The sequence below is a fragment of the Myotis daubentonii genome, chromosome 21 (genome assembly GCF_963259705.1).
Source record: "Myotis daubentonii chromosome 21, mMyoDau2.1, whole genome shotgun sequence".
Taxonomy (NCBI): Eukaryota; Metazoa; Chordata; class Mammalia; order Chiroptera; family Vespertilionidae; genus Myotis; species Myotis daubentonii.
The window spans coordinates 15,144,966-15,157,181 of record NC_081860.1 but is presented as its reverse complement, the minus strand read 5'-3'; the positions used below and the strand labels follow the sequence as shown (position 1 = coordinate 15,157,181).

The 12,216-nt window shown below is 45.0% G+C and overlaps 1 protein-coding gene across 17 annotated transcripts in view; it reads right to left on the bottom strand.

Moving 5' to 3' along the window:
• The window catches only part of AKAP13 (A-kinase anchoring protein 13), a 195,271-nt gene that overhangs the window by 27,204 nt on the left and 155,851 nt on the right, over nt 1-12,216 (bottom strand). For all 17 annotated transcript variants that reach the window (XM_059678194.1, XM_059678195.1, XM_059678200.1 and 14 more), the window contains 3 exons: nt 10,013-10,055; nt 8,983-9,115; nt 3,496-3,670 (listed from right to left, as the gene is read on the bottom strand). In XM_059678194.1, coding sequence (XP_059534177.1) covers nt 3,496-3,670; nt 8,983-9,115; nt 10,013-10,055 — 351 coding nt within the window. The remainder of the gene's footprint in view (nt 1-3,495; nt 3,671-8,982; nt 9,116-10,012; nt 10,056-12,216) is intronic.

The window sequence follows — 12,216 nt, the reverse complement described above, 5'->3', positions numbered from 1 at the left end:
AACTTCTTTAATCAATTATATGTATTTTACTCTACATGTTAGAAAACGCCTGTGTAGAGACCTGTCTTTCAAACCCAAAGTGAAACCCAACCATCACACATGTCCTAAACTCTTATGTTTCCTACTTAGATTGCAGCTGGTCTACTTGTTTATTTTTTTAATCAAGAGAAACAGCCTACCACAAAAGTACTCAGAAGCTGCTAACACAACAGAAAATGAATCAACAACCATCTCAATATCATTTTACATCTGTTTAAAGCAAACAAAAACAGAACCGCTGGCCAAATCCAAAAACCCAAACATAACAGATTCCTCTGCAGGACTCCACCAAGCACTCCAACCACGTCACTGTGGCCGCCGGAGAGAGCGCTGGCTGCTCAAAGGCTCCACACAACTGGAGAAAGGAGACTCTCCCTCCTTCCCCGTCAAGGTGACCTGACCCTAAATCGCAAGTTGAATTTTGATTTAGGATCAAAAACTAAGTCAAAATAAAAAATAAAAAAACTGCAACAATGAAACAGGAACAGAAATGCCAGGTTTCTCCTAAATTAAGTCGCTTTGAGGCCCTGACAAGGGGCTCGGTCTGTGCTCCCGCTGCTGTCCCCGCCCCAGAGTCGGCCACGGAAGGCCTATGCGGGAGGCTCTGCCCCTGGCTGTTCCTGTGCCTGTGACCATGACCATTTCCACCCAAGTCCACATACGGGACTCAGCTTTTGATTCCAGTGGAGTCAAGAGAGGTTGACTTGTTTGGAAACATTCTATCCACTGAACCTATTAGTATTTGCATGCAAGAGGGTATCTTTATTTAAAATATATTTTTATTGATTTCAGAGAGGAAGGGAGAAGTAGAGAGAGAAACATCAAGGAAGAGAGAGAATCATGGATTGGCTGCCTCCTGCACGCCCCCCACTGAGGATTGAGCCCACAACCTGGGCATGTGCCCGGACAAGAAATCGAACCCTGAAAGTGACTCAAGACATTCGGAAGAAGGTGCAAATCAATACCGGCCATCACAACACCATCGTGATGCGCTATGTGGCTGAGCTTCTAGACCACAAGTCAGTGCTGGCTGAGCCGCTGCTCGAAGTCTGAGGCTCAGGGGTCCGAAAAGAGAGTTCTGCTCAAGCAAAGGAGGCTCAGGGCACAAGGGAGGCGAGTGACCGACTGGAAGCTACAGTTCCTGAGACGCCTGGGAAGATCCTGAACACGAGGGGATGGAGCGAAGGGAAAAAAGACTGAGTCCCCGAGTTACTCAGATTTTCCACTTCCTGCCCAGATAAGAGATGGCGCTTCTGACACACAATACTCCCTGCAGGCTGTTCCTCAGGAAGCTGGGAGAACCCGCCATGGCTTTATCCCTTTTGTTCTTTGGGAACATGACTACTCATTGCACCTTTCCTCTCAAGCCTCGATTCTGCCCTCATCTTTTTGTAAGTGACAGGCTGAGCACACTGTCATACCTAAACCTTACTGCAACCACCAACTACCCCTGGAAATGAGCGCTAAGCTACAGCAAGGCCAGGAGTGCCTTAGTTTGCGGGGGGTGGAGGGGTGGGTGTATGCAAATTTAAAATGTATTTTTGAACCTTAGGTGCACACCGGCCCTACCCAACTGTTCCTTTCTGCTGTCTGGTTCTTTTCATTTCATACTGCCAATCAAGAAATCTGGTCTCGCCCGGCCAATGTGGCTCAGTGGTTGAGCATCGACCCATGAACCAAGAGGTCACCAGTCTGATTCCTGGTCAGGGCACATGTCCAGGTTGTGGGCTTGATCCCCAGGGGTGTGTGTGTGTGTGTGTGTGTGTGTGTGCATGAAGCAGACAACTGATGTTTCTCATCAGTGTTTCTATCTCTCTTTCACTTTCTCTTCCTCTCTCTCTCTCAAAAAAACCTATTAAAATAATTTTTTAAAAATAAATAAATTGCACAGTAAGACAAATAGGGCTGCGGACAACATCTGGGGTATAATATATCCACAGAAGTAATTTTACAAGAATGTGAGGGATACAGCCAGCCTTAAAAAGTCACAAGCTCTGTAGCACAGATAAGCTAAGCTGTGGGCTGTGTGTTAGCTATTCTGTTCAGGAAAAAAGAGATGGGAATTATTATCGCAGTAACTTTGAATCTGCTCAAATGAACTTTACAAAAGTTCCAATTTCAATAAGGCAACTATTTTTAGTAACAAATCACTTGGGACACTCCACACAAATGACCCAAAACAAGAGAATGTCGTGACGTCACAGTCTGAGAAGGGCTTCTGGGAGTCTGGATTAGTCACTCTTTAGTCTGAACTGTTTACAGGGATGACATGGTGCTGATCGCTCCAGCCTCCGGGTGACAGGCTGGGCTCGGGGCAGCGGGGTCTCCACAGTGGTCCCCTCTGACCACAGCAGCCTCCTGGATTCACCTGGGTGTGTGCTACCGACATCACCACTTTCCGTCTGTGCAGCATTTTTAGACGCAGTGCCTTGGAGCAGGGTCCGCGAGTGACTGCATGTGGGTCAGAGCGGGCCCGTGACCTACTTTCATGTGTCCGTGAGCAACCAAGGGTTTTCACATTTTTAAATGGTTGAAAAAATAAAAAAGATGAATATGTCCTGACACATGAAAATTACATAAAACTCAATTGCACTGTCCATAAATGAAGTTTACTGGAACCCAGTCATGCTCATTGGTTTAGGCATTGTCCATGGCTGATTTTGCATTAAAACCACACAGTGCAGTAGGGGTTGCCACCAAGTCTAAGATATTTGCTATCTGGTCCTTGACAGAAGCAGTCAGCCAATCCCCATCTCAGAGCAGCATCTTATCAAAAGCAGAAACCACCCGGCCAGCGTGGCTCAGTGGTTGAGCGTCGACCTATGAACCAGGAGGTCACGGTTTGATTCCTGGTCAGGGCACATGCCCGGGTTGGGGGCTCGATCCCCAGTAGAGGGCGTACAGGACGCAGCTGATCAATATTTCTCATCATTGATGTTTCTATCTCTCTCTCCCTCTCCCTTCCTCTCTGAAATCAATAAAAATCTACTAAAAAAACAATAAAAGAAAAGAAAAGCAGGAACCATGCTCAGAGAACAGACTGGCGTTCCAGGTGGTTTTCAGCAGGGGTGACAGGTCACAGGGAGCACCCCTGCACAGAGGCAGTCTCCCTTGGCCGCCTGCACACCGTGATGCTGGCAGGCTGCTGATGCACACAGCGGGTACCAGAAGGAAAGGGAGCACGCTGACCTGACCGGGGACGACTGGTGGCTCCTAAGTTGGTGCCTGTGAGACTGTGCTGGGGCCCGGGGACAACAGGACAGAAAGTCCGACACTGGAGCTCTCTGCAAAAACAGACAGGCTCTATGTTCTACACCTAGAACTAATTCTTCATGGTGTTTACAGAAGGGTATACAAAGGGCTACTTCTCCAAACAGAGGAGGAAGAGACAGGGGAAGGGTGGTCAGGAAACAGAAAGGAGGTCCGTGCGCGCACAGGAGGAAGCGCGTCTCTTACTTGCACAAGCGTAGGCGTCCTTGCCGGCGAAGGGCTTCGCACACTGGCTGCAGCTGACGGGGCCCACGGCGGGAATGGCACTGAACGCGTGGCCGTTGAGGAGTTTCTTGTCCTTCTCCTTCTCTTTAGAGTCCTTCTCCTTCTCCTTGAGTTTCTCTTTCTCCTTCTCCTTCTCCTGCCAAAGAAAAGAATGGTTCACTGAGCACTGGAAGGCCTTCCCTTCCCCTGAGCCACCAGGATGCCATGTGGCCAGCAGTGGTGGGCGGATGCTTGGAACAGAAGTCAGGCACACTGTCCTAGACAACTTATGTTTTACTTTATTTTTACATGTTGTTAATCCTCACCTGAAGATATTTTCCCCATGGCTTCTTCAGAAAGAATAGATGGGAGGGAGGGAGGGAGGGAGGGAGGAAGGGAGGGAGGGAGGGAGGAACACCAATTGTGAGAGAGACACATGGATGGCCATCTCCCACACGCGCCCTGACTGGGGGCAGGGAGCTAAACTGCAACCAGGTATCTGCCAGAAACCCAGGTATGGGCCTTGACCGGGAACCGAACCTATGACCCTTTGGTGTGCAGGCTCACGCTCTAACCATTGACTGAAACCGGCCAGGGCAACCATTTTTTAAAAATTAACTTGTGAACAAACACAGGAAGTCTGGTCAGGCTAAGCAGCTCTGTCGCTGGCTCACTCGGTGCTGGTCTGCACCGGCAAACACCGTGCCCAAGGCCCAGCACCGGAAAGAGGCCTCCAGCGCTAGGGAAGGTGCCAGGCGTCTGGAGTGGCCCAGAGCCCTCCTCAGGACACCAAAGCACAGCAGCGAGCAATGAGCTCGGCCAGCTGCCGGCGCGGGGCAGAGGGTGGCGGGAATTCGGGAGCAGCCTGAGGGAGAGGACGATGATGGAGGGGCACAACATTACCGAGGCGCCTCTCCGACTTCCTACACCGATCCCAACCCAAGTGAGGGCACGTCTCTGAGCTGTCTCCCTCACTCCAGCCAGAGGTATCACACCCACATCTACACGTTCGGTTCTTACTCACTGGAACTCCACGGTTCACAGATGCTCACGCTGGCCCAATTTTCAAACTGGGGGGAGGAGGGACTTAAAGTGGACAACGTCAAGGTTATTAGGAGCACTGTCACAGCATTCAGCTGGCTCATCAACAGCAACTGAGAGGTTTCCTTTCAAACCCACTGGACCGTGAGCTACAAGCCGCAGAGTAAGAAGAACGCACTTCGTGGTTCTCACAATCACTACCTGTGGGGCACCCATTTTCCAGGGAATACAACTCTGTTGCTGCAATCTAAAAAAATTCCTGGGAAATGAGCACCCAAAACCAGTGATACTGACAACTACTGAATGCCTCGCCTTCTGAATCAACACCTTCCACACACGCTATTTCATCTGATTCAGCAACTCTGAAGTAGGCAGGGTGGGCACTGTGCTTCCCATTTTACTGCTGAGAAGATCAAGATCAAGAACAGCGAAATTTCTGAAGAGCTCCCCTGCGCCATGCACTGTCAAAAGCAATGTACATGCATTGTCTCACAACCATCCAAGGAGTCAATAAGTACTAGTTACCAGCTTAGAGACGGTGAATGCCGCATTTGAGGCCACACACTAGTAACTGCCCAGATGGGATTACGATGCAGACCTGGCCGACCCTACAGCTCAGCTCCCTTCACGTCATTCCCCTGCCAGGAGCTGGAGAGGTTTGTTGACTCACAAAAGGTCACACAGCAAACGATCAGCAGAACCCAGGCCTCCCGGCCTCCTACTCAGAACCGAAATGATGACTGTTTGCTAAGTCTCTGGTGCAGGCAAAGTCCTTTTTAGCAGAACACACAATAAAAACCTAAGCACTGAATTGCTACACTTTAAACTATAAAAAATAACAAGAGAGGAAGGGAGAGAAACTACTGTACTTCACTTTACAAAACAGGAAACTGTTATGAGGGGAAATTAGTAACCGCTAAAGTACATAAAGCTCTAATAAAAGTCAATAGCAAAAATTAAGTTTATCAAGTAATTTCTTTCTTTGAACTTAATTTTGTTGAAGGCTTTTCCATATATATATATATACATACAATGTTCATCTGAAAAGCACCTGACTTTATGCTCCAGAAAGCTATGCATGCTCCAAGAGTAAAACAAATCTATGGCAACTTATTCCCTCAAACCTTGCAATGACTTTCAAGTCTGAATACATAACAAATAATATCCTCATCCTTACAACAGCCCAAAGCCATCCTTCCAAGGATAAAACAAAACAGAACAATACAGTCCACTGTCTCTGTGTTTATTAAAGTCAGTGCTTCAGAGAAGCCAGGCTCTTACCTCCCCATGTTTTGATCCTATGAACCTCACTGTTATCTGGGGTACATCATAAAACCGACCCCATTTTACCGACATGACTGACCCCCATGCCAGGAAAGATGCTCTCACAGAAGGAGGGGCTCATGCCAGCAGGGTCGAGCCCAGCAGCTTCGCACTGCCATTAGAGAAACCTTCAGAGGAAGCCAGAGACTGGTTGAGAAAGGAGGGCGGGAGGGAGGGAGGGAGGAGGGAGGGGGAGGCAGTGGCTTCCTTAACACAAGCTTAACTATTTGAATGCTGCCCGTAAGCCAACTACCCTAAGTGATGGACACAGGAAATGAAACAAAACTAATTCCCCAAAATGCAGTGTGTGTGGATGGTGCTGAAGCTGCAGGATGGGAACTCTGACAAGGACTGAGCCAACGTTTTAACTTGAGAAGCTAAGCATGCCTTGCCCTGCCCAGTGGTTACAGCGTCAGCGGTGGCCTGAAGGGTCCTGGGTTTGATTTCGGTCAAGGGCACCTATCTTGGTTGCAGAGTAGATCCCCGCCCTGGTCGGGGCGTGTGGGGGAGGCAACTAATGTATGTGTCTCTCTCACATCAATGTTTCTCTCTCTCTGTCTCCCCCTCTCCCTTCCACTCTCTCTAAAAATCAATGGAAAAATATCCTCAGGGAAGGATTAACAACAACAAAAAAAATTAGAAACAAATGCCTCATTTTATAAAAAGCATTAGACAAACAATTGAATTTTTTAAAAAAATCAGAGAACACTCTGGACAACTGTGAAACAGGCTGGGATTACACAACCTGTCGCGTTGCAGATCTCAAAGAAGGTATCGGCGAGATAAGGGATCTGTGTGAAACACTGCTGACCATGTCCTCGCTGTCTGCAGAGGACAGCTGTGTGGCAGGCAGGTCTGAAGAGGGCCACCCCCCTCCTGTGAAGGGGAACACGACGCGGGTATGCACGCTGGTGTCTGGACGCTCTGTAGCAAGCAACTCACTGAGCAGGAAACAGTCCTCTCTGTCAAAGGTGCTCGGAGACAAAAGCAGAAACTGCCACCTTCCTGTTGTGCTTCCTGTTTAGGCTCCCCGCCTTTCAAAAACACAACCAATACATTTATCTATACCTCATGCCACCTACTGATAGTTCTTAAAAGGACACGTGAAGACCAGTCTCACTTTCTCAAATCCTACATGTATGGAGCTACGAGCAAATTGTATTATCCAGAAGAGGAACCGTCAGCCACTCAGTGGCTGGCTCTGGGCTCCTCTGAATATTATATAAAAACTGTTTATTACCATATATTTAAAATTAACATAACAAATTAACACAATGACTGTAATATATCTCGGTTAATAACTTCAAATTACTTTATATGTGATCCTTAATTATAAGGAAAGTGGAAATTTCCAAACCATTTCTAGAGACTTTACGAAGAATTAGAGGTGGTAATTTAATATATAATATAATCCTCAGAAAAGGCTGAAATTTTCCCTTTAAAAGTAGGAATGCTTATATTGTACATCAATAAAAACAGATTAGATGAGCTCTAATAATATCTCTTTAAAAAATAATTTAAAAGTAAAAATGTGTCATTGTCATAAAAATAGCATTTCTAGTGTTTTAGCATTATGGAAAAGTCCCATTATTCAATAACTACGAAAAGCAGTAGAGTTCGTGTCATCACACTAAGAAATTATTCACTTATTTTTGTGTTATCATTTAGAGCAGCCACGTTCAACCTTTTCCATCTCGTGGCAAACAAACTAATCACTAAAATTCTGTGGCACTCCACACACACTGGACGCCTATTGTTGTGTTGGCTGTTGTCACGTTTTTAATTGACAATCTAAGGGAAAAGAGGTCGGAGCCCCTGCCCAAATACTCAGGAACTGCTTGTTTTAAACGTTCTTGTCGCACACTGGTTGAAAATCACTGGTTTAGAGAATAAAATACTTCTGCATGATAACGCTCTCCTGTTAGTGCAATGACATAAAAAAACAGGGTATTAATGTAACTTAAAAATGTTACTCTGGCCTGTGTGGCTCAGTGGCTGAGTACTGACCTGTGAACCAGAAGATCACGGTTCAATTCCTGCTCAGGGCACATGCACAGATTGTGGGCTGAGGATCCCCAATAGGGGCCAGGCAGGAGGCAGCCGATCAATGATTCTCTCTCATCATTGATCTTTCTATCTCTCTCCAAACCCCTTCCTCTCTAAAATCAATAAAAAATATATTTTAAAGTTGTATTGCTTTAGTATTTCCCCTATTTCTTACTATCGCTTGGTACATTGACAAAAGCTAAAATGTTCTACTGGAGGTTCTAAAACAATCCTATTTAAAGTTAGCTAGTAACAATTACAAAAGGTGACTCTTAAACCTCTTAATATATTTGGCCACCGGGGGTACTCTAAACATCTGAGACTATGAAATAGATTGTAATCAAGGTTACAGACTTGCAATTTTTCGAGGTTTCCATTGCTAGAGATACACTAGCCCCCGGAGATCGAATCTTGAAGCTGAGAGAGAAAGAGGAACCATCTCATTGCAAAAGAGTGTTGTCATTTTGACAAGAGGTCAGCAGATGCGATTTCTGCCAGTGATGACAGACTACCCTCTCACACCAATTACCTCCTTTTCTCCTGCCCTTTCTCTTCATCTTCCCACTAGTAAACTCTAGTCCTCTGAGATTATTAAAAGAGTTAAAAAAAAAAAAAAAAAAAAAAAGAAGACGACACTGTTCACTGACAGATTTTGTTTAAGGGTGAGCCTGAAACCTAGAGTACTACTTGCTGGAAGTCGACCACATGAGGTTCTGCCTTAATATTATCTAGCTCTGTGGCCTGAAACACACTTCTTTGTGCTTCATTCTGTGAAATAAGGAGGCTGGGACAAAAAGGTCAGGTTCCAGTTTCTTAGTTGTCTTTTTTTAAAAAAATACATTTTTATTGGTTTCAGAGAGGAAAGGAGAAGGAAAGAGAGGCAGAAACATTGATGATGAGAGAGAATCATGGATTGGCTGCCTCTCGCACCCCCCTCACCGGGGATGGAACCCACAACCCGGGCCTGTGCTCTAACCGGAAATAGAACTAACTGGTGACCCCCTGGTTCATGGGTCAATGCTCAACCACAGACCCACTGGCTGGACCAATGGCACTTACTTTGCTCTTTTTACTGCTGGACATTTTATTCTTGATGTAGCTGAAAGTGCGGCTGACTTTTGTCCCACTCTTCCCTTCGAAGTCTTTCTTGGAGGGGCTCTGTGGTAGGAAACTGTAGTTCTCTTCTGTTATACTAGATAAAAACAAAAAGACTGATTTTGAAAAAAATTAAAAAAAGACTACAGAAGTTATTTTTTTAAAATTAAAACAGCTTCTCCATCCTTCTTCATGAGCATTCTGGTCAGGTGTTTGTGTAGCTACGGGTCAGTTGCCTTATGTGCGCACATGGAAATGGGAGGCAGAGTAAGAAGGGGACGGGGGCTGCTGAACATTTGATACAATAAGGTCGGAGAACAGCCCATGTTCTGTTGCCAAAGGCACTGTATCATCTCACATTATCACAAGTAGGGGGAGTCCAGGACAGTAAGAGACTTTGAGAAAGACCACATTCATACAACTTTTATTACAATATATTGTTATAACTATACTATTTTTATTAGTTACTGCTCTCATCTCTTACTGTGCCTAATTTATTAACTAAACTTTATCATTCGTATATATGTATAGAAAAAAATACAGTATACATAGTGTTTGGTACTATCGTTGTTTCAGGCAGCCACTGGGGGATTTTGGAATGTAGCCCCTAAGGACAAAGGGGACAGACTACTGTACACACACACACACACACACACACACACACACACAAACGGTGTTAGGTTTATGAAGTAAAAAATCCCCATAAGCGAAGAGCACACAAGCTCATCAAGTCAAACAGAAGTGTTTCTCATGTGAATAAATGCAAGCCCTTTGTCATTAGGACAGTGCAAAGAATAAAAGTAGAAAAAGTACTGACGATATTATTTAAAAAGGATAGTCTTCATTACAAACCACTTCTAACCACCGTTCCAAATTTCTCTCTCAAAAAAGTAAGAACCCAATGAACTCAATTAACTTAATTAAATGCCACAACACAGTTTGGATTGTCTGCATTTCCCCTTGGGAAAAGGAGTAACAAATAAATGGACAGTACCTCTCCGTCAGATTAGCGCTGGTGTTGTGGAAAGACCGGGAACCTAGAACACAAAAATGGCAGAGAAATAGTGAGAACCAAAGGCTTGTACCTCAAAAGATAGAGAAAATGTCTAAAACGTTTACAATGACACAGATGAAGCAGAGACAGCATCTGAAAGCCAGTGTGTGGTGCCTTCTCCTCCTAAGGGTTTGGTAGAAAGAAAATGAAACTTGAAACCCTCAAATTAGAATGATGGTAGGGAGTGAATTTCCCAGGAAAAATGTTTAATCCAGGATTCAAGTAATAGAACAAACCCCAAATTAAGAATGTTTTTCTAATGTTCAAACATACATAAAACATGTTTAATTCTTGTTCTTATCAAATTCAGTTCCTATTGGCCGTCATTCATAGATGATGTCACAGGAAGAATACAAAATGGGAAATGAAATGTCATATTCGGTGTGCTGTTTACTTTGCATTCAGACACTCCTATACTAAAAGCCTAGCTAATGTGTGTGATATTTCCCTGCGCCCCCCTGGGATGGGTGAGTGAGCAGGAAGCAGCGTCCGAGCTGGCGTTGGAGGCCTTGGCCGCGCGTGTCTCTAACTTGGGCTGAGATCTCAGGATTTCGTTTCCTCGTCTGGGAGAGGAGGGGATGACACAGATGTTGAGGTCCTTCCACAATGCCCGGACCAGACACTGAAGGGTCATCAAGACGAAGGCTAAGCCAGGCCGGGGCGCCCCTGCTGCTGCTTCTATCCTAGGTCCTCCCCCGTTTCCCTGTCCCCAGCTTTCATAAACGCCCTCTCAAAACAAAGAAAACAAAAAAACCAAGGCTGCGTCAGACAGCAGGGCAATAAGTAGAACAAACAGAGGGCACACCATTATTATTAACCCCTAAACTCCCAAACTGTCCTAGATTCTGAACAGAAATGCAAAATTGTAGTTATTACTAAGTACATAGCCCACAGGCAGGAACACTGCATAAGAAACTTAAACTTCGCATCTTCAAATGTCTGCCTTCTAGTTTTCCGTTTACCTGTTTGGCGATCTTCTATTTCACTTAGGATGCATGGTTACCGAGGAACCCATAAGAGTGAGATCTGGGACCTGTCCCTCAGTTCTGCCTGGTCTAGGTGTGAAATTAGCAGCATTTTAACCTTAGGCCTTAATTCACTTACACAAAACAAACACCCCTCCCCGAAAAGGTTGGCTGACATCAGGGGCGAAAAGGTTGGCTGACATCAGGGGCCCTGAAGGCTATATGCAGCATTAACTCTCCACCTGCCAGGACTCTTGTGCACTTAAGCAACTACCTAGTAAGTCACCACACGAGTAATTTTAACAAACTGAAAAGAAAAGCCATAAAAATACCAGCCAGCACAGAGACTAGCCAAAAATAGGCTCCCAGCAGATTTCTGTCGAATAAATTAAAAACCTGCACCAACAGTATGTAATTGAACACTGGGAGACTCTGACTCCTGTAAGGGCTTTCAACCTTCCCAATGCTGAAAACCTTTTTCACTCATTTACTATGCTCTTTTAGAGGTGGTTCTAAAAACAGACATTAATCTCAATGGCTCTGAGTATGAAATAACCAACGTTATTCCCATCACATAATTAATGACAAAAGCAAAGCAATCTGTATTAAATTAATTTGTTAGTAAGTTTGTGAACACAGTATATTGAACACTTACTGCCTTGGGACATTCACAGTGTACATACCAGCACCTAAAACCTGCTTAAACCAGTTTCTTACATTTATCTGGCCATGAAACAACCCTTCTGTGCCTCCCTGCCCCCAATGCTCACTGGTGTTTCTGAGTTTAAGGAATATGTTTTGAGGAATGCTGTATTCTTGACTCAATGGTTTCTTCAAGCTCCTATACCTTTATCAGCCCATCATCGTTTTCATCATCACAATTTTCTACTAGTGGCAGAAGAAACGCTACTGGGGCCTGTTTTATCCGCCATGCTGACCTACTTCCCACACTATTATGAATACATTGAGATGAAACAGCCTTGTCAGGTTTTTAAACTGGGTAACGTCAAATAAGAACATATTGATCTGAAACCTACAGTGTCGGAAAAGGATTGGGGGGGGGGGGAGTTCCAAGGAAAGAAAGTAGGAGGAAAAGGCAAGAAGAAAAAAGTTCAAATTGAGCTCTTAGATACCCTGAGTGGACATGTAGATATCTGTCCCATGAGACAAAACCAGTGC